The sequence below is a fragment of the Pseudophryne corroboree genome, chromosome 2 (genome assembly GCF_028390025.1).
Source record: "Pseudophryne corroboree isolate aPseCor3 chromosome 2, aPseCor3.hap2, whole genome shotgun sequence".
In the NCBI taxonomy this organism is placed as follows: Eukaryota; Metazoa; Chordata; class Amphibia; order Anura; family Myobatrachidae; genus Pseudophryne; species Pseudophryne corroboree.
In genome coordinates, this window is record NC_086445.1 from 463,849,198 (window position 1) to 463,875,438 (window position 26,241).

Sequence of the window (26,241 nt, forward strand, 5' to 3'; positions counted from 1 at the left end):
AGTGACCATGCTTCTAGCCCTGGCTTCTGCCAGGAGAGTGTCAGAATTGGCAGCTTTATCTTACAAAAGCCCATATCTGATTTTCCATTCGGACAGGGCAGAACTGCGGACTCGTCCGCATTTTCTCCCTAAGGTGGTGTCAGCATTTCATCTGAACCAGCCTATTGTAGTGTCTGCGGCTACAAGTGACTTGGAGGACTCCAAGTTACTGGACGTTGTCAGAGCATTAAAAATATATATTGCAAGAACAGCTGGAGTCAGAAAATCTGACTCGTTGTTTATATTGTATGCACCCAACAAGATGGGTGCTCCTGCGTCTAAGCAGACGATTGCTCGTTGGATCTGTAGCACAATCCAACTGGCACATTCTGTGGCAGGCCTGCCACAGCCTAAATCTGTAAAGGCCCACTCCACAAGGAAGGTGGGCTCATCTTGGGCGGCTGCCCGAGGGGTCTCGGCATTACAACTTTGCCGAGCAGCTACGTGGTCAGGGGAGAACACGTTTGTAAAATTTTACAAATTTTGATACTCTGGCTAAGGAGGACCTGGAGTTCTCTCATTCGGTGCTGCAGAGTCATCCGCACTCTCCCGCCCGTTTGGGAGCTTTGGTATAATCCCCATGGTCCTTTCAGGAACCCCAGCATCCACTAGGACGATAGAGAAAATAAGATTTTACTTACCGATAAATCTATTTCTCGGAGTCCGTAGTGGATGCTGGGCGCCCATCCCAAGTGCGGATTATCTGCATAAATTGTACATAGTTATTGTTAACTAATTCGGGTTATTGTTGTAGGAAGCCATCTTTCAGAGGCTCCGCTGTTATCATACTGTTAACTGGGTTTAGATCACAAGTTGTACGGTGTGATTGCTGTGGCTGGTATGAGTCTTACCCGGGATTCAAAATCCTCCCTTATTGTGTACGCTCGTCCGGGCACAGTACCTAACTGGAGTCTGGAGGAGGGTCATAGGGGGAGGAGCCAGTGCACACCACCTGATCGGAAAAAGCTTTACTTTTTGTGCCCTGTCTCCTGCGGAGCCGCTATTCCCCATGGTCCTTTCAGGAACCCCAGCATCCACTACGGACTCCGAGAAATAGATTTATCGGTAAGTAAAATCTTATTTTTTTTGTTCTTTGCGTAAATGTGATATAACAATAGGAATTTCATATGGGGGCAACAAACACCCATTAGAATACAGTGTGGTTTTTCATTGCACAGAATCATTTATATTCCATTCAGGGGATTAATCCCTGTCAGACTATCATATCCATAAAATTTGCCTGGAGTAACCGCACACTAGAATTGATTGCACATGCTGGAGATTTACTCACCTACGGTCAAACCGCACTCAGTATGCCCAACCTCGTCTGATCTTGGAAGCCATACACTGCAGGGCCTGGTTGGGAGACCACCAGGGAATACTAGGTACTGTAGGTATTTTACTCTCACATCATTTGAGTCTCTCCAGTTCTCTGTGCAGTCCCAGGCATTGAATTTTCACCAATATTTAATTCTGATATTCTGACATGGGATAGCTGAACCCAATGGAGCAGGTTTACTCCCACAAAGATTTTTTCAATTTAAAATTAAAGTAATTTTTGGATCATTAAGGGAGTAAACATATTTTCGCCTTTCTAATTTTTATCGCCCAAAATTTATAGCAATTATCTATATTTGCCTTCTCCCTTTTATCAAGTAGATCTCAATAAAAGTTAAGTATTAATATACTCATATTTTCATAATTCATCACTTTCTTATATTTCTCTATCGTCCTAGTGGATGCTGGGGTTCCTGAAAGGACCATGGGGAATAGCGGCTCCGGAGGAGACAGGGCACAAAAAGTAAAGCTTTAGGATCAGGTGGTGTGCACTGGCTCCTCCCCCTATGACCCTCCTCCAAGCCTCAGTTAGGTTTTTGTGCCCAGCCGAGAAGGGTGCAATCTAGGTGGCTCTCCTAAAGAGCTGCTTAGAAAAGTTTAGCTTAGGTTTTTTATTTTACAGTGAGTCCTGCTGGCAACAGGATCACTGCATCGAGGGACTTAGGGGAGAAGAAGTGAACTCACCTGCGTGCAGGATGGATTGGCTTCTTTGGCTACTGGACATTAGCTCCAGAGGGACGATCACAGGTACAGCCTGGATGGTCACCGGAGCCTCGCCGCCGGCCCCCTTGCAGATGCTGAAAAGAGAAGAAGGTCCAGAATCGGCGGCAGAAGACTCCTCAGTCGTCTTAAGGTAGCGCACAGCACTGCAGCTGTGCGCCATTGCTCTCAGCACACTTCACACGGCAGTCACTGAGGGTGCAGGGCGCTGGGGGGGGGGCGCCCTGGGCAGCAATGAAAATCCCTTTTTTGGCAAAAAATACCTCACATATAGCCTCCGGGGCTATATGGAGATATTTAACCCCTGCCAGAATCCATTTTTAAGCGGGAGACTAGCCCGCCGAAAAGGGGGCGGGGCTTATCTCCTCAGCACACAGCGCCATTTCCTCACACAGTTCCGCTGGTCAGGAAGGCTCCCAGGCTCTCCCCTGCACTGCACTACAGAAACAGGGTTAAATCAAGAGAGGGGGGGGCAAAATTTGGCGAAATTGTGATTTTATAAAAGCAGCTATAAGGGAGCACTTATTATAAGGCTATCCCTGTAAAATATAGCGCTTTGGTGTGTGCTGGCAAACTCTCCCTCTGTCTCCCCAAGGGGCTAGTGGGGTCATGTCCTCTATCAGAGCATTCCCTGTGTGTGTGTGTGCTATATGTCGGTACGTGTGTGTCGACATGTATGAGGACGATGTTGGTGAGGAGGCGGAGCAAATTGCCTGTAATGGTGATGTCACTCTCTAGGGAGTCGACACCGGAATGGATGGCTTATTTATGGAAATTACGTGACAATGTCAACACGCTGCAAGCCGGTTGACGACATGAGAGGGCCGGCGAACAAATTAGTATCTGTCCAGGCGTCTCAAACACCGTCAGGGGCTGTAAAATGCCCATTTACCTCAGTCGGTCGACACAGACCCAGACACGGACACTGATTTCAGTGTCGACGGTGAAGAAACAAACGTATTTTCTTTTAGGGCCACACGTTAAGGGCAATGAAGGAGGTGTTACATATTTCTGATACTCCAAGTACCACAAAAAAGGGTATTATGTGTGAGGTGAAAAAACTACCTGTAGTTTTTCCTGAATCAGATAAATTAAAATTATTGGCGGTATACCCTTTCCCGCCAGAAGTTAAGGCGCGGTGGGAAACACCCCTCAGGGTGGATAAGGCGCTCACACGCTTATCAGAACAAGTGGCGGTACCATCTACGGATAGGGCCGTACTTAAGGAGCCAGCTGATAGGAGGCTGAAAAATATCCTAAAAAGTATACACACACATGCTGGTGTTATACTGCGACCAGCGATCGCCTCAGCCTGGATGTGCAGAGCTGAGGTGGCTTGGTCGGATTCCCTGACTAAAAATATTGATACCTTTGACAGGGACAGTATTTTATTGACTATAGAGCATTTAAAGGATGCATTTCTATATATGCGAGATGCGCAGAGGGATATTTGCACTCTGGCATCAAGAGTAAATGCGATGTCCATATCTGCAAGAAGATGTTTATGGACACGACAGTGGTCAGGTGATGCAGATTCCAAACGGCACAAAGATGTATTGCTGTATAAAGGGGAGGAGTTATTTGGGGTCGGTCCATGGGACCTGGTGGCCAGGGCAACTGCTGGAAAATCCACCGTTTTTTACCCTAAGTCACATCTCTGCAGAAAAAGACACCGTCTTTTCAGCCTCAGTCCTTTCGTCCCTATAAGAGTCATATCTGCCCAGGGATAGAGGAAAGGGAAGTAGACTGCAGCAGGCAGCCCATTCCCAGGAACAGAAGCCCTCCACCGCTTCTACCAAGTTCTCAGCATGACGCTGGGACCGTACAGGACCCCTGGATCCTACAAGTAGTATCCGATGGGTACAGATTGGAATGTCGAGAGGTTTCCCCCCTCGCAGGTTCCTGTAGTCTGCTGTACCAATGTCTCCCTCCGACAGGGAGGCAGTATTGAAAACAATTCACAAGCTGTATTCCCAGCAGGTGATAATAAATTTACCCCTCCGACAACAAGGAAAGGGGTATTACTCCACACTATATGGTGGTACTGAAGGCTAGGTGAGACCTATTCTAAATCTGAAAAATTTGAACACTTACAAGGGTTCAAATCCAGATGGAGTCACTCAGAGCAGTGATAGCAAAGAACAAGGGGACTATATGGTGTCCCGGGACATCAGGGATGCTTACCTCCATGTCCCAAAATTTGCCTTTTCTCACCAAGGGTACCTCAGGTTCGTGGTACAGAACTGTCACTATCAGTTTCAAGACGATGCCGTTGGATTGTCCAAGGCACCCCGGGTCCTTACCAAGGTAATGACCGAAAGGAGGATTCGTCTTCAAAGAAAATGGACGACCTCCTGATAAGAACAAGGTCCAGAGAACAGTTGGAGGTCGGAGTAGCACTATCTCAAGTAGTTCTACGACAGCACGGGTGGATTCTAAATATTCCAAAACCGCAGTTGTTCCGACGACACGTCTGCTGGTCCTAGGGATGATTCTGGACACAGTCCAGGAAAAGGTGTTTCTCCCAGAGGAGAAAGCCAGGGAGTTATCCGAGCTAATCGGGATCCTCCTAAAACCAGGAAAAGTGTCAGTGCATCATTGCACAAGAGTCCTGGTAAAAATGGTGGCTTATTACGAAGCGCTTCCATTCGGCAGATTTCACGCAAGAACTCTTCAGTGGGATCTGCTGGACAAATGGTCCGGATCGCATCTTCAGATGCATCAGCGGATAACCCTATATCCAAGGACAAGGGTGTCTCTCCTGTGGTGATTACAGAGTGCTCATCTTCTAGAGGGCCGCAGATTCGGCATTCAGGATTGGATGCTCGTGACCACGGAGGCCAGCCTGAGAGGCTGGGGAGCAGTCACACAAGGAGTGTGATCAAGTCTGGAGAATTCTCTCCACATAAATATACTGGAGCTAAGAACAAATTTATAATGCTCTAAGCTTAGCAAGACCTCTGCTTCAAGGTCAGCCGGTATTGATCCAGTGGGATAACATCACGGCAGTCGCCCACGTAAACAGAAAGGGCGGCACAAGAAGCAGGAGGGCAGTGACAAAACTGCAAGGATTTTTCGCTAGGCGGAAAATCATGTGATAGCACTGTCAGCAGTGTTCATTCCGGGAGTGGACGACTGGGAAGCAGACTTCCTCAGCAGGCACGACCTCCACCCGGGAAAGTGGGAACTTCATCGGGAAGTTTTCCGCATGATTGTGAACCGTTGGGAAAGACCAAAGGTGGACATGATGGCGTCCCGCCCGAACAAAAAAATGGGACAGGTATTGCGCCAGTTCACGAGACCTTCAAGCGATAGCTGTGGACGTCCTGGTAACACAGTGGGTGTAACAGTCGGTGTATGTGTTCCCTTCTCTGCTTCTCATAACCAAGGTATTGAGAATTATAAGACATAGAGGAGTAAGAACTATACTCGTTGCTCCGGATTGGCCAAGAGGGACTTGGTAACCGGAACTTCAAGAGATGCTCACAGAGGACTAATGGCCTCGGGAGCTAAGAAGGGATTTGTTTTCAGCAAGTACCATGTCTGTTCCAAGAGGAACCGTGGCATCGGCCTTTAAGAAAGGACCTGCTCCAGCAGGGACCTTGTCTGTTCCAAGACTTACCGCGACTGCGTTTGACGGCATGGCGGTTTGAACGCCGGATCCTAAGGGAAAAGGCATTCCGGAAGAGGTCATACCTACCCTGGTCAAAGCCAGGAAGGAGGTGACCGCACAACGTTATCACCACATGTGGTAAAAATATGTTGCGTGGGTGAGGCCAGGAGGGCCCCACGAAAAAATTTCAACTAGGTCGATTTCTGCACTTCCTGCAAACAGGAGTGTCTATGAGCCTCAAATTGGGGTCCATTAAGGTTCAAGTTTCGGCCCTATAGATTTTCTTCCAGAAAGAATTGGCTTCAGTTCCTGAAGTCCAGACGTTTGTCAAGGGAGTATTGCATATACAGCCCTTGTGTGCCTCCAGTGGCACCGTGGGATCTCAACGTAGTGTTGGGATTCCTCAAATCATATTGGTTTGAACCAACTCAAATCTGTGGATTTGAAATATCTCACATGGAAAGTGACCATGCTGTTGGCCCTGGCCTCGGCCAGGCGATTGTCAAAATTGGCGGTTTTGTCTTACAAAAGCCCATATTTGATTTTCCATTCGGACAGGGCAGAACTGCGGACTCGTCCCCAGTTTCTTCCTAAGGTGGTGTCAGCGTTTCACCTGAAACAACCTATTGTGGTGCCTGCGGCTACTAGGGACTTGGAGGACTCCAAGTTGCTAGACGTTGTCAGGGCCCTGAAAAAATATATATATATATATAATTCCAGGACGGCTGGAGTCGGAAAGTCTGACTTGCTGTTTATATTGTAGGCACCCAAAAAGCTGGGTGCTCCTGCTTCTAAGCAGACTATTGCTCGTTGGATTTGTAGTACAATTCAGCTTGCACATTCTGTGGCAGGCCTGCCACAGCCAAAATCTGTAAATGCCCATTCCACAAGGAAGGTGGGCTCATCTTGGGCGGCTGCCCGAGGGGTCTCGGCTTTACAACTTTGCCGAGCAGCTACGTGGTCAGGGGCAAACACGTTTGCTAAATTCTACAAATTTGATACCCTGGCTAAGGAGGACCTGGAGTTCTCTCATTCGGTGCTGCAGAGTCATCCGCACTCTCCCGCCCGTTTGGGAGCTTTGGTATAATCCCCATGGTCCTTTCAGGAACCCCAGCATCCACTAGGACGATAGAGAAAATAAGAATGTACTTACCGATAATTCTATTTCTCGGAGTCCGTAGTGGATGCTGGGCGCCCATCCCAAGTGCGGATTATCTGCAATACTTGTACATAGTTACAAAAATCGGGTTATTATTGTTGTGAGCCATCTTTTCAGAGGCTCCGCTGTTATCATACTGTTAACTGGGTTCAGATCACAGGTTGTACAGTGTGATTGGTGTGGCTGGTATGAGTCTTACCCGGGATTCAAAATCCTTCCTTATTGTGTACGCTCTTCCGGGCACAGTATCCTAACTGAGGCTTGGAGGAGGGTCATAGGGGGAGGAGCCAGTGCACACCACCTGATCCTAAAGCTTTACTTTTTGTGCCCTGTCTCCTGCGGAGCCGCTATTCCCCATGGTCCTTTCAGGAACCCCAGCATCCACTACGGACTCCGAGAAATAGAATTATCGGTAAGTAAATTCTTATTTTTTTCTAAGTGTGCCCTGGAAAAGGCATATAGCTGCTTTTGTCTTTTGCTCTTTCTTAAGACCACATTTTCCATATAGCCTCTTCCTCTAAGACAGGACCTGTTGCAACAGGGGCCCTGTCTGTTCCAAGACTTACTGCAGCTGCGTTTGACGGCATGGCGGTTGAACGGCAGATCCTATCGGAAAAAGGCATTCCGGATGAGGTCATTCCTACTCCGATAAAGGCTAGGAAGGATGTGACAGCTATACATTATCACCGTATATGGCGTAAATATGTTGCTTGGTGTGAGGCCAGGAATGCTCCTACGGAAGCATTCTATCTGGGCCGTTTCCTTCACTTTCTACAAACTGGAGTGAATTTGGGCCTAAAATTAGGCTACATTAAGGTTCCAATTTTGGCATTATCCATTTTCTTTCAAAAAGAATTGGCTTCACTTCCAGAATTATAAACTTTTGTAAAGGGAGTGCTTCATATTCAGCCTCCTTTTGTACCTCCGTTGGCGCCTTGGGACCTTGAACGTGGTTTTGAGTTTCCTTAAGTCGCACTGGTTTGAACCACTTCAGACAGTAGAGTTAAAATATCTCACTTGGAAGGTGGTCATGTTGTTGGCCTTAGCTTCGGCTAGGCGAGTGTCAGAATTGGCGGCTTTGTCTCACAAAAGCCCCTATCTAGTTTTCCATATGGATAGGGCGGAATTGCGGACCCGTCCTCAATTCTTGCCTAAGGTGGTGTCATTCTTTCATATGAACCAACTTATTGTGGTGCCGGTGGCTACACGAGACTTGGAGGATTCCGAGTATCTGGATGTAGTCAGGGCTTTGAAAATTTACGTGGCCAGGACGGCCAAAGTCAGGAAAACTGAAGCGCTGTTTATCCTGTATGCAGCCAACAAGGTTGGCGCTCCTGCTTCAAAGCAGACTATTGCTTGCTGGATCTGTACCACAATTCAGCAGGCGCATACGACTGCTAGATTGCAGTTACCTAAATCAGTCAAGGCCCATTCCACTAGCAAAGTGGGCTCTTCTTGGGCGGCTGCCCGATGAGTCTCGGCACTACAGCTGTGCCGAGCGGCTACTTACTCAGGGGCAAACACGTTTGCAAAATTCTACAAATTTGATACCCTGGCTGAGGAGGACCTCCTGTTTGCTCAATCGGTGCTGCAGAGTCATCCGCACTCTCCCGCCCGTTTGGGAGCTTTGGTATAATCCCCATGGTCCTTACGGAGTCCCCAGCATCCTCTAGGACGTAAGAGAAAATAAGATTTTAAACCTACCGGTAAATCTTTTTCTCGTAGTCCGTAGAGGATGCTGGGCGCCCGTCCCAAGTGCGGACTACTTCTGCAAGACTTGTATATAGTTTTGCTTACATAAGGGTTATGTTATGGTTTCTTTCAGTTTCCGACTGAAGCTATGTTGAATTTCATACTGTTAACTGGTTAGTTTATCACAAGTTATACGGTGTGATTGGTGTGGGCTGGTATGAATCTTGCCCTTGGTTTAACAAAAATCCTTTCCTTGTACTGTCGTCTCCTGGGCACAGTTTCTCTAACTGAGGTCTGGAGGAGGGGCATAGAGGGAGGAGCCAGTGCACACCCAAATCCTAAAGTCTTTCTTAAAGTGCCCATGTCTCCTGCGGAGCCCATCTATCCCCATGGTCCTTACGGAGTCCCAGCATCCTCTACGGACTACGAGAAAAAGATTTACCGGTAGGTTTAAAATCGTATTTTTTATTTTTTTTATTTTTTTTTAATAGCCTTTTACTCTAAATCAAAGGTTCTCAAAACTGTCCTCAAGGCACCCAAAAGTCCCAGGTTTTAAGTATATCTATGCTTGGCCACAGGCGACTTAATTAGTATCTAAGTCAATTTGATTAAACATCTGTGCTCAGCCATGTATATGCCTATATCCTGGACCGTTGGAGTGTCTTGAGCACTACATTTGGCCACCTCTGCTTTAAATGACTATTCTCCAGGAGAGTGGGGGTGTTTACCATTTGCTGTCTTGGGTAGGTTTCCACCCATAGTCAAAAACTAATAATTTCTTCTTCAGTGTCCACGGTCTCCACAGGGTTTAATACTTAACCTTGGGTATGATGGCTGGTGGAGACCAGGACTGATGCCAAACAATAAGCTTGTGAGCCTCCCAGGATGCACTGGGCTACTCTCCCTTCATACCCCACCCCCATGCTCAGGCACTTCAGTTTTTTTGGGCATTAGCATGGAGCTGGACACACTGAACAGGGGCTGCAGCTTGCAGCCAAAGCTTTTATTTTTCTTTAACCTTATCACTTTTGATAACTTTTCTAATGAGATGACAATTCCTGGCAGTCCAGGGTACTGCCAGAGCGATCTCACACCTACGGTCTGCAACAGTGGGTAGATGATATAGGCAGGTATCCCCACTGCATCTTTTACTAGCAAGTACGCAGGAACACACCAGGACTGCAATACAGAGACATGGGGGACAGGTAATATTTGCGCAGTCCATATGCTGCGGTCTCGGGAGGCATTAGACCATCAGGGCATAATGTATATTGGCACTGGAGACCCTTCAAAGGCAAGGAGAACCAGTGGCGATATGAGCACAGGGGAGGTCAGCGCTTCCCAGTGGCCTCTTCCACCAGCCCAGGCTGCCATTCCACAGTGGCCTTTCTGCCCTGAGCTGCTCCTCTTCCTCACATGAGACACTGAGCAGCCATTTAGAGCACTGCAGGTCTCCAGAGGCGGTGGGCTGTGTCCCCCTGTATACCTCTCCTACATATAACAGGTTATACAAACGCTGAATCCTATCAGCCACCTCAACAGGCTGAGTAGTTGATACCAGTGCCCATTGCAGTTACATTTTCTGCATTGTATGTGACTTATGCTAGTGCTGCTTTTTGATTTCTCATTACTTCAAACTGTACATATATTTGCTTTCCATGTACCTGTTTTCTATCTGTGACCCTTGAATACTGGTGTGTATTGTCTTAAATTATTGTAGTGCCCCACCCACTTTGGTAATATGTAATGCCCGTCACACTGAGGTTTTACCTCAGCAGTAATCACAGGATGGTCTATGCCCAGGCTGCCTACTGCCTCCCAACACCTCAGCCCCACCAGTTACTGTACAAGATTGGCTTTATTTACGTTACTGGCTAAAATTGCTGACCATATAGCTACCTCACCTGTGGGCCCCCCCCCCCCCCCCCCTCCCTCCCTCCCCTCCTACGGGTATACACCAGCCAGTACAGCCCACACTGACTCCCCCAGTGACTAGCCCAGAACCAGTGCAGCCCACAATGGCTCCCCCTGTAGCAGTTCCACAGCAACTGCAACTTCCAATGGCTCCCTCTATGGGTTTTCACCAGCCGTTACAACCTGTTTATCAGGCTATAGCAGCCCCATCCATCCACCTCCAGACATACTGCCTGCACCTCCTGTTGCTAAACACACTATAGCTTCCTCACAAGCCATACCACACTCTGATTTGGAGGAATAGTCAGTACTTGCTGAAATGGCTGAGGTTTCTGATGCAGAATCTCATTCAGGGGATGAGGAGGCCCCATCTAAAATTCAATGTGGCAGCATTAATCAGGGTGGTCAAATTCTCTCCAACTTGAGGATGCTGAATACTAAGAAATTCACGGTACCTTAGAGACTGCTCCTTTTACACGTTGCCCACAGAGGATTGAGCACAGTGGGTAAACCCACCTATTGTGGATACTCATGTAACACTAAAAAGTTCCATCCTACCTATCCCTACTCTATCCTCACTTAAGGAACTGCCGGATAGCCAACTGGATGCGTGTCTAAAGTCAGTGTACTCCCTTACAGGAGCTACTGCCAGGCCAGCTACGGCCACAGCGTGGGTTGTTAAGGCCATAGAAACATGGAGCGATGACCTAGAACACAGTTTCACATCTGATCTGTCCACAGCTCTGTTATCCATTACTGCCAACATCAGAGATGCAGCCTATTACATTGGTGAAGCTGCTCTTGACGCTGCAGTGTTATCCTCTAAGGCTTCGGCTGCATCCATTGCAGCTCGCTGCGTTGTGTGGCTCCACTCATGGAAGGCAGGTATGGACACCAAGAAAGCCCTTCCATACACGAGCTAGTTCCTCTTTGGTCCAGCACTGGACAAGATTGTCAAGAAATTGGCAACATCTAGACTACTCAGCTGCCTTCAGCTTCCTCGGACTTCGTCCTTTCGGACTATTCGTTCACAAGGCAGACCCAAGGGTCAGTCCTTCCCACGCTCAGATCGCACAGGCAAGGCAAACCCAGGGCCAAGCAGGCTTGGGCCACCAGATGTCGTCCTACCAAACCTGAGGATAAACCCTCAGCCTTACAGGATGGGCCGCTCTCTGGCATGGAGTCTTATCACAACAGACTCCTGGGTCCAAGAAGTGCTCTCGAGTATGCTCTCCCAGTCCTGAGGTGTCCTCCCAGACAGTACTTTCATACCACTCCGTCACTGGACCCTGACAAAGCACAGGCATTGCAGGGAGTCATTCCCTCCTTACTGCAGGGTGGAGTGGTCATACCTGTGTCACGACATCAACAGGGTCAAGGGCTCTATTCTACACTGGCTGCTGCACAAGTACCTCAAAGTAACCAAGTTCTGTATGGAAACTCTGCTCCATTGTACTAGCAATGCGACCTTGGGATTATATGGTTTCCCTGGACATCCAGGATGAGTGCCTGCAAGTACCTATAGCACCCTGCCACGATCTGTTCTTCCGGTAATGGCGGCCCATCTCCGAGGGGAGGGGATTCGAATGCTCCCTTTCTTGGACGATTTACTACTCCTTCCATGGTCTCTGGTGATATTGAATCATCCTCTCCAACTGACCTTGTCCTTTCTCCAGGCCCACGGTTGGATAATCAACTGGGCCAAGTCCCCACTCACCCCTTCTCAGAGTGTTCTCCACCTCTGGTCTTTACTGGATGTCAGCCTAAAACGCATCTTCCTACCTCGGGAAAAGATTGCAACATTACAGTTGCGCATTCACAACTTGCTTCTCCGCGGGTCTCTATACTTGCGGCCATGCAGACCCAGACCTTGCCCCCTTCGAACCTTTGGAGTCTGTAAACCTCAAGATCCAGGAACCCGGCTTCTCACAAGAGGATACATGCTTCTTAGTTCCCTTTCTGTGCAGCGTTACACCCCGTGCTGTGACCTCGCCCCCAGCTCTGCAAAGCAGTGTCTGACTGTAGAATTGAGGCAGAGCTTTTGCTGCCTCATCTTTAGTCTACCTGCAACTCCAGGGATCTCCACAGATCTGGTGAGTGTTAACTGTAAGTAGGATTACAATAAACAAAAGAGATTATATCTTTTCTCTAACGTCCTAGTGGATGCTGGGACTCCGTCAGGACCATGGGGAATAGCGGGCTCCGCAGGAGACAGGGCACATCTAAAAAAGCTTTTAGGTCACATGGTGCGTACTGGCTCCTCCCCCTATGACCCTCCTCCAAGCCTCAGTTAGGTTTTTGTGCCCGTCCGAGAGGGTGCAATCTAGGTGGCTCTCCTAAAGAGCTGTTTAGAAAAGTTTTTTTTTTTAGGTTTCAATCTCAGTGATTCCTGCTGGCAACAGGATCACTGCATCGAGGGACTTAGGGGAGAGATTTCCAACTCACCTGCGTGCAGGATGGATTGGAGTCTTAGGCTACTGGACACTTAGCTCCAGAGGGAGTCGGAACACAGGTCAGCCTGGGGTTCGTCCCGGAGCCGCGCCGCCGATCCCCCTTACAGACGCTGAAGAGACGGCAGAACGGAGGTCCGGAAAGCAGGCGGCAGAAGACTCCTCAGTCTTCTTGAAGGTAGCGCACAGCACGGCAGCTGTGCGCCATTGTTGTCACACGGCTCACTGACTCAGTCACGGAGGGTGCAGGGCGCTGCTGGGGGCGCCCCGGGCAGCAATATAATTACCTTTAGTGGCAAAATAAATACATCACATATAGCCATTAAGGCTATATGTATGTATTTTAACCCAGGCCAGTTTCTTAAAAACCGGGGAAAAGCCCGCCGAAAAAGGGGCGGAGCTTATTCTCCTCAGCACTCAGCGCCATTTTCCTGCTCAGCTCCGCTGGTGAGGAAGGCTCCCAGGTCTCTCCCCTGCACTGCACTACAGAAACAGGGTAACAAAGAGAAGGGGGGCATAAATTGGCGATATTTATATATTAAGAGCGCATATATAGTAAACAACACCTTCTAGGGTTGTTTATATACATTTATAGCGCTTTTGGTGTGTGCTGGCAAACTCTCCCTCTGTCTCCCCAAAGGGCTAGGGGGTCCTGTCTTCGATTAGAGCATTCCCTGTGTGGCTGCTGTGTCGGTACGTGTGTGTCGACATGTATGAGGACGATGTTGGTGTGGAGGCAGAGCAATTGCCGATGATGGTAATGTCACCCCCTAGGGAGTCGACACCGGAATGGATGGCTTTAGTTATGGAATTACGTGATAATGTCAGCACATTACAAAAGTCAGTTGACGAAATAAGACGCCCGGCTAACCAGTTAGTACCGGTTCAGGCGTCTCAGACACCGTCAGGGGCTGTAAAACGTCCTTTACCTCAGTCAGTCGACACGGGTACCGACACAGATGAATCTAGTGTCGACGGTGAAGAAACAAACGTATTTTCCAATAGGGCCACACGTTATATGATCACGGCAATGAAGGAGGCTTTGCAGATCTCTGATACTGCTGGTACCTCAAAAAGGGGTATTATGTGGGGGGTGAAAAAACTACCTGTATTTTTTCCAGAATCAGAGGAATTGAATGACGTGTGTGATGAAGCGTGGGTTAACCCCGATAGAAAACTGCTAATTTCCAAGAAGTTATTGGCATTATACCCTTTCCCACCAGAGGTTAGGGCGCGCTGGGAAACACCCCCTAGGGTGGATAAGGCGCTCACACGTTTATCAAAGCAAGTGGCGTTGCCGTCTCCTGATACGGCCGCCCTCAAGGATCCAGCAGATAGGAGGCTGGAAACTACACTGAAGAGTATATACACACATACTGGTGTTATACTGCGACCGGCAATAGCCTCAGCCTGGATGTGCAGTGCTGGGGTAGTGTGGTTGGATTCTCTGACTGAAAATATTGATACCCTGGATAGGGACAGTATTTTATTGACTCTAGAGCAATTAAAGGATGCTTTCCTTTATATGCGAGATGCTCAGAGGGATGTTTGTACTCTAGCATCAAGAGTAAGCGCGATGTCCATATCTGCCAGAAGAAGTTTATGGACGCGACAGTGGTCAGGTGATGCGGATTCCAAGAGGCATATGGAAGTATTGCCATATAAAGGAGAGGAATTGTTTGGGGTCGGTCTTTCGGACCTGGTGGCCACGGCAACTGCCGGCAAATCCACTTTTTTACCTCAGACCCCCTCCCAACAGAAAAAGACACCGTCTTTTCAGCCGCAGTCCTTTCGCTCCTATAAAAAGCGACCAAAAGGACAGTCTTATCTGCCGCGAGGCAGAGGAAAGGGTATGAAAGGGCAGCAAGCAGCCACTGCCCAGGAACAGAAGCCCGCCCCGGCTTCTACAAAGCCATCAGCATGACGCTGGGGCTTTACAAGCGGACTCAGGAACGGTGGGGGGTCGACTCAAGATTTTCAGCAATCAATGGGTTCACTCACAAGTGGACCCGTGGGTCCTGCAGATAGTATCTCAGGGTTACATGCTGGAGTTCGAAAGGTCTCCCCCTCGCCGGTTCCTAAAGTCTGCTTTACCAACGTCTCCCTCAGAAAGGACGTCGGTTTTGGAAGCCATTCACAAGCTGTATTCTCAGCAGGTGATAGTCAAGGTACCCCTCCTACAACAGGGAAAGGGGTATTATTCCACACTATTTGTGGTACCGAAACCGGACGGTTCGGTAAGGCCTATTCTAAATCTGAAATCCTTGAACCTGTACATAAAGAAATTCAAGTTCAAGATGGAGTCACTCAGAGCAGTGATAGCGAATCTGGAAGAAGGAGACTTCATGGTGTCCTTGGACATAAAAGATGCTTATCTACATGTCCCGATTTACCCCTCACACCAAGGGTATCTCAGGTTCGTGATACAAGACTGTCATTATCAGTTTCAAACGCTGCCGTTTGGGTTGTCCACGGCCCCTCGGGTCTTTACCAAGGTAATGACCGAAATGATGGTTCTTCTACGAAGAAAAGGCGTATTAATTATCCCTTACTTGGACGATCTCCTGATAAGGGCAAAGTCCAGAGAACAGCTGGAAGTCGGTGTAGCGCTAACACAAGTAGTGCTTCAGCAACACGGGTGGATTCTAAATCTTCCAAAATCTCAATTGACCCCGACAACACATCTGCTGTTCCTGGGCATGATTCTGGACACGGTTCATAAAAAGGTATTTCTCCCGGAAGAGAAAGCAAGGGAGTTATCCGAACTTGTCAAGAACCTCCTAAAACCAGGAACTGTGTCAGTACATCAATGCACAAGAGTCCTGGGAAAGATGGTGGCTTCGTACGAAGCGATTCCATTCGGCAGATTCCATGCACGAACATTTCAGTGGGATCTGCTGGACAAATGGTCCGGATCGCATCTGCACATGCATCAGCGGATAACACTGTCACCGAGAACAAGGTTGTCTCTCCTGTGGTGGTTGCAGACTGCCCATCTGTTAGTGGGCCGCAGATTCGGCATACAGGACTGGGTCCTGGTGACTACGGATGCCAGCCTACGAGGTTGGGGAGCAGTCACAAAGGGAAGAAACTTCCAGGGCGTGTGGTCAAACCTGGAGACGTCTCTTCACATAAATATACTGGAGCTAAGAGCGATCTACAATGCTCTAAGCCTGGCAAAATCGCTGCTTCAGGGTCAGCCGGTGTTGATCCAGTCCGACAACATCACGGCAGTCGCCCACGTAAACCGACAAGGCGGCAGGAGTGCAATGGCAGAAGCTGCAAGGATTCTGCGCTGGGCGGAGAATCATGTCGTAGCACTGTCAGCAGTGTTCATCCCGGGAGTGGACAACTGGGAAGCAGATTTCCTCAGCAGACACGACCTTCACCCGGGAGAGTGGGGACTTCATCCAGAAGTTTTCCACATGATTGTGAACCGTTGGGAAAAACCAAAGGTGGACATGATGGCGTCTCGCCTCAACAAAAAATTGGACAGGTATTGCGCCAGGTCAAGAGACCCTCAGGCAATAGCTGTGGACGCTCTGGTAACACCGTGGGTGTACCAGTCAGTGTATGTGTTCCCTCCTCTGCCTCTCATACCAAAGGTACTGAGAATTATACGGAAAAGAGGAGTAAGAACAATACTGGTAGCTCCGGACTGGCCAAGAAGAACTTGGTATCCGGAACTTCAAGAGATGCTCACGGAGGATCCGTGGCCTCTACCTCTAAGAAGGGATCTGCTTCAGCAGGGACCTTGTATGTTCCAAGACTTACCGCGGCTGCGTTTGACGGCATGGCGGTTGAACGCCGGATTCTAAAAGAGAAGGGCATTCCTGAGGAAGTTATTCCTACTTTAATTAAAGCCAGGAAAGAAGTGACCGCACAACATTATCACCGCATTTGGAGAAAATATGTTGCGTGGTGTGAGGCCAAGAAGGCTCCAACGGAAGAATTTCAATTGGGTCGATTCTTACATTTCCTGCAAGCAGGATTGTCTATGGGCCTCAAATTGGGGTCCATTAAAGTTCAAATTTCGGCCTTGTCAATTTTCTTCCAGAAGGAATTGGCGTCAGTGCCTGAAGTACAAACTTTTGTCAAAGGTGTACTACATATACAACCCCCAATAGTGCCTCCAGTGGCACCGTGGGATTTGAACGTGGATCTAAATTTTCTCAAATCTCATTGGTTTGAGCCTTTAAAATCGGTAGATTTAAAATACCTTACATGGAAGGTAACCATGCTGTTGGCCCTGGCTTCAGCCAGGAGAGTTTCGGAGTTGGCAGCTTTGTCATACAAAAGCCCATATCTGATATTCCATTCGGACAGGGCAGAATTGAGGACACGTCCTCAATTTCTCCCTAAGGTGGTTTCGGCATTTCACTTGAACCAGCCTATTGTGGTGCCTGCGGCTACTAGCGACTTGGAGGACTCCAAGTTACTGGACGTTGTCAGAGCATTAAAAATATATATTTCAAGGACAGCTGGAGTCAGAAAATCTGACTCGTTGTTTACATTGTATGCACCCAACAAGTTGGGTGCTCCTGCGTCTAAACAGACGATTGCACGTTGGATATGTAGTACAATCCAACTTGCACATTCTGTGGCAGGCCTGCCACAGCCTAAATCTGTAAAGGCCCATTCCACAAGGAAAGTGGGCTCATCCTGGGCGGCTGCCCGAGGAGTCTCGGCATTACAACTTTGCCGAGCAGCTACGTGGTCAGGGGAGAACACGTTTGTAAAATTTTACAAATTTGATACTCTGGCTAAAGAGGACCTGGAGTTCTCTCATTCGGTGCTGCAGAGTCATCCGCACTCTCCCGCCCGTTTGGGAGCTTTGGTATAATCCCCATGGTCCTGACGGAGTCCCAGCATCCACTAGGACGTTAGAGAAAATAAGAATTTACTTACCGATAATTCTATTTCTCATAGTCCGTAGTGGATGCTGGGCGCCCATCCCAAGTGCGGATTGTCTGCAATGCTTGTACATAGTTATTGTTACAAAAATCGGGTTATTACTGTTGTTGTGAGCCATCTGTTCAGAGGCTACTTCGTTTGTGTTATCATACTGTTAACTGGGTTCAGATCACAAGTTGTACGGTGTGATTGGTGTGGCTGGTATGAGTCTTACCCGGGATTCAAGATCCTTCCTTATTGTGTACGCTCGTCCGGGCACAGTACCTAACTGAGGCTTGGAGGAGGGTCATAGGGGGAGGAGCCAGTACGCACCATGTGACCTAAAAGCTTTTTTAGATGTGCCCTGTCTCCTGCGGAGCCCGCTATTCCCCATGGTCCTGACGGAGTCCCAGCATCCACTACGGACTATGAGAAATAGAATTATCGGTAAGTAAATTCTTATTTTGTATTTGTTTTTATTTAATTAAATCTCAGGAGTTTGACAGGGAACATGAACTCCCCACTGCCTGCATGTCCTTGATATGTATGCATTTGTTTGTGTCAGGGAATTGAAATAAATACAGTAGTGCACAGTGGACTCTATTCAAGTCTAAGTGAGTTGAATAGCGCCGGAAATTGGCTTTCGGCACTTCTCAATTTAGCGCAATGGTAAGTCGGAGACCGTCTGTTCTTCTTGACTAAAACAGGGTGTTTTGTCGGGAGAACCGGCCTACTCCGACTTAAATGCCCACCACGATGCTGTTTCCACCACGCTAAGGGCAGAAATCGGCATTGCCCAGGCACTTTTGTCTGATTTCTACTCGCACCCATCCGGGAGTGCGAGAGGAAATTCTGTCGATGGGTGTCACATTGTGCTGTATTGAATAACTGGGAGCTTATTCCCGGTGCTATTCAACTTGCTGAGAATTAAATCAAGCCCAGTCTTTTTTTTTTTTTTTTTTTAAATAAAAATCTTATTGTATAGTCCTCTGAAATATGAACTCTTCAATATTCATGTACTGAGGAAGGAAAGTTTCTCTAAAGCTAAGCTGATAAAATGTCTAAAGTATTTTGGTAGGAACTCTGTAGTATTTCATGTAATCGTGTTAAGACTGCAAGTTGCCTCACTTGTTGACACTTACTTGGATGCTAGTTTGCATGGATGAATTCTGCATTACCTTGTGGTGATGTTTGCAGTCAGACACCATGCTAAAATAATCTCTCTTGTGCTTTTCTTGGACGCTTTTGCATGGGAGCGTCCAGGTGCAATAGAGTACAATATAATCATGCTTTGCAGTATTGACACCTCCATTGAAGACTCGTTCTACCCATAACTAGATGGAAAAACTTCATTACAGACCAACTCTTAAATATTGCTTACCTGAATCTTGCAGGAAAATAGATAATATACCTCTCAACCCTGCATGCAGTATATGTGCTACACCCAGTCTTCCATCCAACAGTTTATTTATTTTATAACAGATGTATTAAGCCTGGTGAAGTGATAAAGCAGTGATAAGTGCAAGGTGATAATGCACCAGCCAATCAGCTTCATCAACTTGCACTTATCACTGCTTTATCACTTCTCCAGGCTTAATACATCTGGCCCAAAGTGTGATGAGTGCCATATTGGTTACATAGTAGACATTTAGAAGCCGTCAGATTTCCTGAATGCTGTGACCCATGTCATTAGCCTCTATGGAGGCGTTTTAGATGGTATATTTAGTTGAAGGAAGAATTATTCTTAACATACTCCTGTTTCTGAGCTAATGAAACGGAGGTTGTAGACTTGAAAGACTAATCCCGGTAGAGGATTACTTGAAACTAATACATATAGAAGAATATCAAGCCACAATCACCTGCAAGAAAAGTTACTGTCCAATGAGCAACGAACAGTAGACCAACTCGGCTTTCTGTACATTGGAGATGCTTTGCAAACCAGCATGCCTGCAGCTTGATGAAAATCTCTCCCAGTCAAGGGGCAATAAGCTTGCAGATAAAGTGGTCTCCATTTGGGCAGGAATCCCTAGAGTGCCATCAAAGGAGTGCCAAATTTCCAAGCCTGCCAGTGTAAGCAACCTGTCTTCATGGATTAGCTTTGACCCAATAGATGTAAAAGACAGTGATTAAAATACCCAAATGTTTCCCACTACCTGTGATCTGTACCCTGCCTCAACCCAAACTTCTAAAGGTGGGTATACTCCACACACTGCCCGATCCGTCCATAGATGTATCTGCCGATCAATTGATCGGCAGATACATCTACCAGTGTGTACCCACCTTAATAGTGTATTGACATAATTGGCCCTGTATTTGCAAAAATAGTTTAATGCTCTTTGCCGATGGGCATTAATCCTGAATCACTAAAGGAAGCAATTGTTAGATCTTTTAAAAAGCAGAAATGTTGGCGCTGGCAGTGATCGTGGCTGAATAGCAGAACAATTGAATTGCTACCGTGTGGGCCGGGTGTGGTTCATCAGGTCGACAATGTTTAGGTCGACCACTATAGGTCGACAGTCACTAGGTCGACATGGATGAAAGGTCGACAGGGCTTCTAGGTCGACAGGTCTAAAGGTCGACATGAGGTTTTTGTTTATTTTGGGTGTAGTTTTCTTCGTAGAGTGACCGGGATCCCAAATTAGTGCGCCGCATGGCTCGCTTCGCTTGCCATGCTTCGGGCATGGTGCCTTCGCTTCGCTCGGCACACTTTACCGTTCCAATCATAGTCCACGTGGATTGTTAAGTATGAAAAAATTCAAAAAAATAAATTTTTTGTGTGGAAAAACTCATGTCGACCTTTAGACCTGTCGACCTAGCACATGTCGACCTAGAAACCCTGTCGACCTTCCATCCATGTCTACCTAGTGACTGTCGACCTATAGTGGTCGACCTATAGTGGTCGACCTAAACATTGTCGACCTAGATACTGTCGATCTTCAGACCGGATCCCGTGTGGGCCACCTAGTAGACTGCATCTGAAAAAAAAACTATTGAATTGCCACCTTTGAGTTCTATTGGGAGAAAAGTGATTAATGTTATTTCTCTCTTCATAGGCTAATTAGAGGGCTTGTGCTTGATCATGGGGCACGTCATCCAGACATGAGAAAGAGAGTGGAAGATGCCTTTATTCTTACATGCAATGTGTCACTGGAGTATGAGAAAACGTAAGTACTTTTTTCTCAGTGTGGCTTCTGAAGTTAGAAGTGGCTTTGTATGAAAGACCTGTACTGAAGAATTGAGAATTTGAACTATGTTTAAGTGGTTATCATTGAAAAATATTAATGGGAACTGAATTTACTTTGTGCTGATGTCATATAATGGGGTAACTCCTTGTTGTAGGCTACATAAGAAACTACAATGTTTTTCTGTCAGCCACTAGGGGACACTGGCATAACTTTGATTGTGGGGTGATGGGGGCTTTACAAGGAGATGGCACTTTAAATCTATGAAGTGAAACAGGCTCCTCCCCCCTCTATACCCTATCATCTCCCAGTTAAAAAAATTTGCAGAGGAAGCCAGTCACACCGACTGAGCTCCAGCTCAGTTTTATTTATTTTCTTTTATCTCTGCTTTCAAACTCTGCCTCAGGTGCCACTTAATCTGAGAAGTGGGGTCCGGGTTCCCTTCAGCAGTGTAACGCTCCAGCAGAGATCAGCGCTTGTAAGAGAAGCACGGTCTCTGCAGAGCATCAGGTTTCCGTCAACGGTGTTACACTGCAGCAGAGTTCAGTGCTTAGAAGCGAAGCATGGTCTCTGCAAAGCAACAGCTGCATCTTCCTGAAGCTCCATAACTGACAGTGCGGCAGATGGGTGAGTTGGTCACTGAGAAACCAAAGAGGCTGGTGGAGGGGATTTAGAGTAGGGGAGTCATTCCAATATTATACCTCCCTCTACCCTTCTGATATTCCTCCCCCCCCCCCCCCCCCTCCTCTTTTTCTCTGTCTATATTATTGAGAGTGTAGGTATCAATTGTCTGTCTCCACCTTGTCCATCACAATGGCAGGCAAGGGACCAGCGAATAAGGCGTCACAAAAATTATTAGTATGTGCAGTGTGTAACAAAAAAAGCCCACACAATTCCTCCATCTGTGATGCATGTGCTTTGGAGGTTACATTAGTTAATCCGTCCCAAGACGCAAATTTTCTCCCCTGGGCGATAGGGCATACAGGAACCATCTCACAATTACATACTGAGGTGGCTGTTTTATGGAAGAGTCGTGAGACAGTTGGGGAAATGCCTCAAAATGAGGTACCTTCTATTGCTATGGAACCACCTTGGGTGGCAAGGCTAGCCAAGTCAGTAGAAGGTCTCACAAAACGCTTGGACACGTCCAGTAAATGGCTGCAGATGGTGTCTAAGACTAAAACTCCCAGTACAATTAATTCTTCAGTCCAGTGAATCCGGGGGAAGAGCTGCTTTCTCAGGATGAAGCCAAAGAGGACGATCATGAGTTGGGCGAAATTACTGACGCAGACGACTACGTTACACTAGAACCTTCTCAAGGGGTTGAACCTCTTAATTTGGCTATAAAACAAATTTTGAACATTTCCGAGACGACACCGGATTCACCAGATGCTGTGTTATTTGGTAGAATATCATTTCTCTTGCGTCCTAGAGGATGCTGGGGACTCCGTAAGGACCATGGGGAATAGACGGGCTCCGCAGGAGACATGGGCACTAAAAAAGAACTTTAGGTATGTGTGCACTGGCTCCTCCCTCTATGCCCCTCCTCCAGACCTCAGTAATACTGTGCCTAGAGGAGACTGGGTGCACTACAGGGAGCTCTCCTGAGCTACCTGAAAGAAAGTATTTTGTTAGGTTTTTTATTTTCAGGGAGACCTGCTGGCAACAGGCTCCCTGCACCGTGGGACTGAGGAGAGAGATGCAGACCTACTTAAGTGATAGGCTCTGATTCTTAGGCTACTTAACACCATTCGCTCCAGAGGGAGTCAGAACGCAGGTCTCCCCTAGCGGTTCGTCCCGGAGCCGCGCCACCGTCCTCCTCGCAGAGCCAGAACATAGAAGCCGGGCGAGTATAGGAAGACAGAAGACTTCAAAGGCGGCAGAAGACTTCAGAGCTTCACTGAGGTAACGCTGCGCGCCATTGCTCCCTCACAGAACACACACAGCGCACACTGTTGGGTGCAGGGCACGGGGGGGAGGGGAGGGTGCCCTGGGCAGCAATGTATACCTCTAAGACTGGCTATACATATATATACACTTTTTTGTGGTATTTACAGTGAATCCCCCGCCAGTTGTGGGGGAACTGTCTCCAGATTAGAGCTTTCCCTGAGTGTGTGGTGTCGGTACGTGCGTGTCGGCATGTCTGAAGCGGAAGGCTCTCCTAGGGATGAGGTGGAGCGCATGAGTGCGGTGTCTCCGTCGGCAACGCAGACACATGACTGGATGGATATGTGGAATAATTTAAATGCAAATGTGAATTTATTGCACAAACGTTTGGACAAAGCAGATTCCAGGGACGGTACAGGGGGGTCATGCCCTGCCTTTTCCTATGTCACAGGGGCCTTCTGGGTCTCAAAAATGCTCACTTTATCCGGTAGTTGACACAGATACCGACACGGATTCTGAATCCAGTGTCTATTATGATGATGCGAGGTTGCAGCCAAAATTGGCAAAGAGTATTCATTATATGATTATTGCTATAAAGGATATTATAGATGACCCCGCTGTGCCTAATCCAAAGATCCACATGTTTTAAAGAAAAGAAGCCTGAGGTTACTTTTCCACCTTCTTTTGAATTAAAGGAGTTATTTGAAAGTGCTAGGGAAACTCCAGACAAGACACTGCAGATTCCCAAAAGGATTCTTATGGCGTATCCTTTCCCGATCAAGGACAGGATACGGTGGGGATCCCCCCCAAGGGTGGACAAAGCGTTGACGTGCCTTTCCAAAAAGGTGGTGCTGCCGTCTCAGGATACCGCTGCCCTCAGGGATCCTGCTGATCGCAAGCAGGAAACTACCTTGAAGTCAATTTACACACATACCGGTACATTACTCAGGCCGGCAATAGCGTCAGCTTGGGTTTGTAGCGCTGTAATAGCGTGGACCGATACCTTATCTGCTGATATGGATACGATGGATAAGGAAACTATTTTATTGACCCTGGGCCATATTAAGGATGCAGTCCTTTATATGAAAGAGGCTCAGAGGGATGTGGGCATACTGGGGTCCAGAGCGAACGCTATGGCGATTTCTGCCAGGCGAGCACTGTGGACCCGACAGCATGCAAACAGCATATGGAGGTTTTGCCTTACAAGGGTGAGCAATTGTTTGGGGAAGGTCTCGCGGCTACTGCAGGTAAATCAACCTTTCTCTATCGTCCTTGTGGATGCTGGGGTTCCTGAAAGGACCATGGGGAATAGCGGCTCCGCAGGAGACAGGGCACAAAAAGTAAAGCTTTCCGATCAGGTGGTGTGCACTGGCTCCTCCCCCTATGACCCTCCTCCAGACTCCAGTTAGATTTTTGTGCCCGGCCGAGAAGGGTGCAATCTAGGTGGCTCTCCTAAAGAGCTGCTTAGAGAAAGTTTAGCTTAGGTTTTTTATTTTACAGTGAGTCCTGCTGGCAACAGGATCACTGCAACGAGGGACTTAGGGGAGAAGGAGTGAACTCACCTGCGTGCAGGATGGATTGGCTTCTTGGCTACTGGACATCAGCTCCAGAGGGACGATCACAGGTACAGCCTGGATGGTCACCGGAGCCGCGCCGCCGGCCCCCTTGCAGATGCTGAAGTAAGAAGAGGTCCAGAATCGGCGGCTGAAGACTCCTGCAGTCTTCTAAAGGTAGCGCACAGCACTGCAGCTGTGCGCCATTTTCCTCTCAGCACACTTCACACGGCAGTCACTGAGGGTGCAGGGCGCTGGGAGGGGGGCGCCCTGGGAGGCAAATGAAAACCTTTTTTGGCGAAAAATACCTCACATATAGCCCCCAGAGGCTATATGGAGATATTTAACCCCTGCCAAGATTCACTAAATAGCGGGAGACGAGCCCGCCGAAAAAGGGGCGGGGCCTATCTCCTCAGCACACAGCGCCATTTTCTCTCACAGAAAGCCTGGAGAGAAGGCTCCCAGGCTCTCCCCTGCACTGCACTACAGAAACAGGGTTAAAACAGAGAGGGGGGGCACTGATTTTGGCGATATTGAGATATATATAAAGATGCTATAAGGGAAAACACTTATATAAGGTTGTCCCTATATAATTATAGCGTTTTGGTGTGTGCTGGCAAACTCTCCCTCTGTCTCCCCAAAGGGCTAGTGTGGGTCCTGTCCTCTGTCAGAGCATTCCCGGTGTGTGTGCTGTGTCGGTACGTGTGTGTCGACATGTATGAGGACGATGTTGGTGAGGAGGCGGAGAAATTGCCTGTAATGGTGATGTCACTCTCTAGGGAGTCGACACCGGAATGGATGGCTTATTTAGGGAATTACGTGAGAATGTCAACACGCTGCAAGGTCGGTTGACGACGTGAGACGGCCGACAAACTATTAGTACCGGTCCAGGCGTCTCAGAAACACCGTCAGGGGCGTTAAAAACGCCCATTTACCTCAGTCGGTCGACACAGACACGGACACTGAATCCAGTGTCGACGGTGAATAAACAAACGTATTTCTCATTAGGGCCACACGTTAAGGGCAATGAAGGAGGTGTTGCATATTTCTGATACTACAAGTACCACAAAAAAGGGTATTATGTGGGAGTGAAAAAACTACCTGTAGTTTTTCCTGAATCAGATAAAATAAAATGAAGTGTGTGATGATGCGTGGGGTTACCCCGATAGCAAATATTGGCGTTATACCCTTTCCCGCCAGAAATTAGGGCGCGTTGGGAAACACCCCTTAGGGTGATAAGGCGCTCACACGCTTATCAAGTGGCGTTACCGTCTCCAGATACGGCCGCCCTCAAGGAGCCAGCTGATAGGAAGCTGGAAAGATATCCTAAAAAGTATATACACACATACGGTGGTTATACTGCGACCAGCGATCGCCATCAGCCTGGAGATGCAGTGCTGGGTTGGCTTGGTCGGATTCCCTGACTGAAAATATTTTATTCATATAGAGCATTTAATAGGATGCATTCTATATATATGTACGTGAGATGCACAGAGGGATATTTGCTCTCTGGCATCAAGATAAGTACGTTGTCCATATCACCCAGAAGATGTCATGGACACGACAGTGGTCAGGTGATACAGATCCCATACGGCACATGGAAGTATTGCCGTATAAAGGGAAGGAGTTAGTTGGGGTCGGTCCATCGGACCTGGGGACCACGGCAACAGCTGGGAAATCCAACCTTTTTACCCCAAGTTACATCTCAGCTGAAAAAGACACCGTCTTTTCAGCCTCAATCCTTCCTTTCCCATGAGGGCATGCAGGCAAAAGGCCAGTCATATCTGCCCAGACATAGAGG

General features: G+C 47.9%; 1 protein-coding gene and 1 non-coding gene across 2 annotated transcripts in view; both read left to right on the plus strand.

Moving 5' to 3' along the window:
• Nucleotides 1-26,241, plus strand: part of CCT6A (chaperonin containing TCP1 subunit 6A) — a 233,355-nt gene that overhangs the window by 85,602 nt on the left and 121,512 nt on the right. The window contains exon 6 of the mRNA XM_063953779.1: nt 20,872-20,982. Within this exon, the coding sequence (XP_063809849.1) occupies nt 20,872-20,982 (111 nt within the window). The remainder of the gene's footprint in view (nt 1-20,871; nt 20,983-26,241) is intronic.
• On the plus strand, nt 18,975-19,099 carry LOC135054275 (small nucleolar RNA SNORA15). The gene has a single exon (XR_010243473.1). It is a non-coding gene; the product is annotated as a small nucleolar RNA SNORA15 (small nucleolar RNA).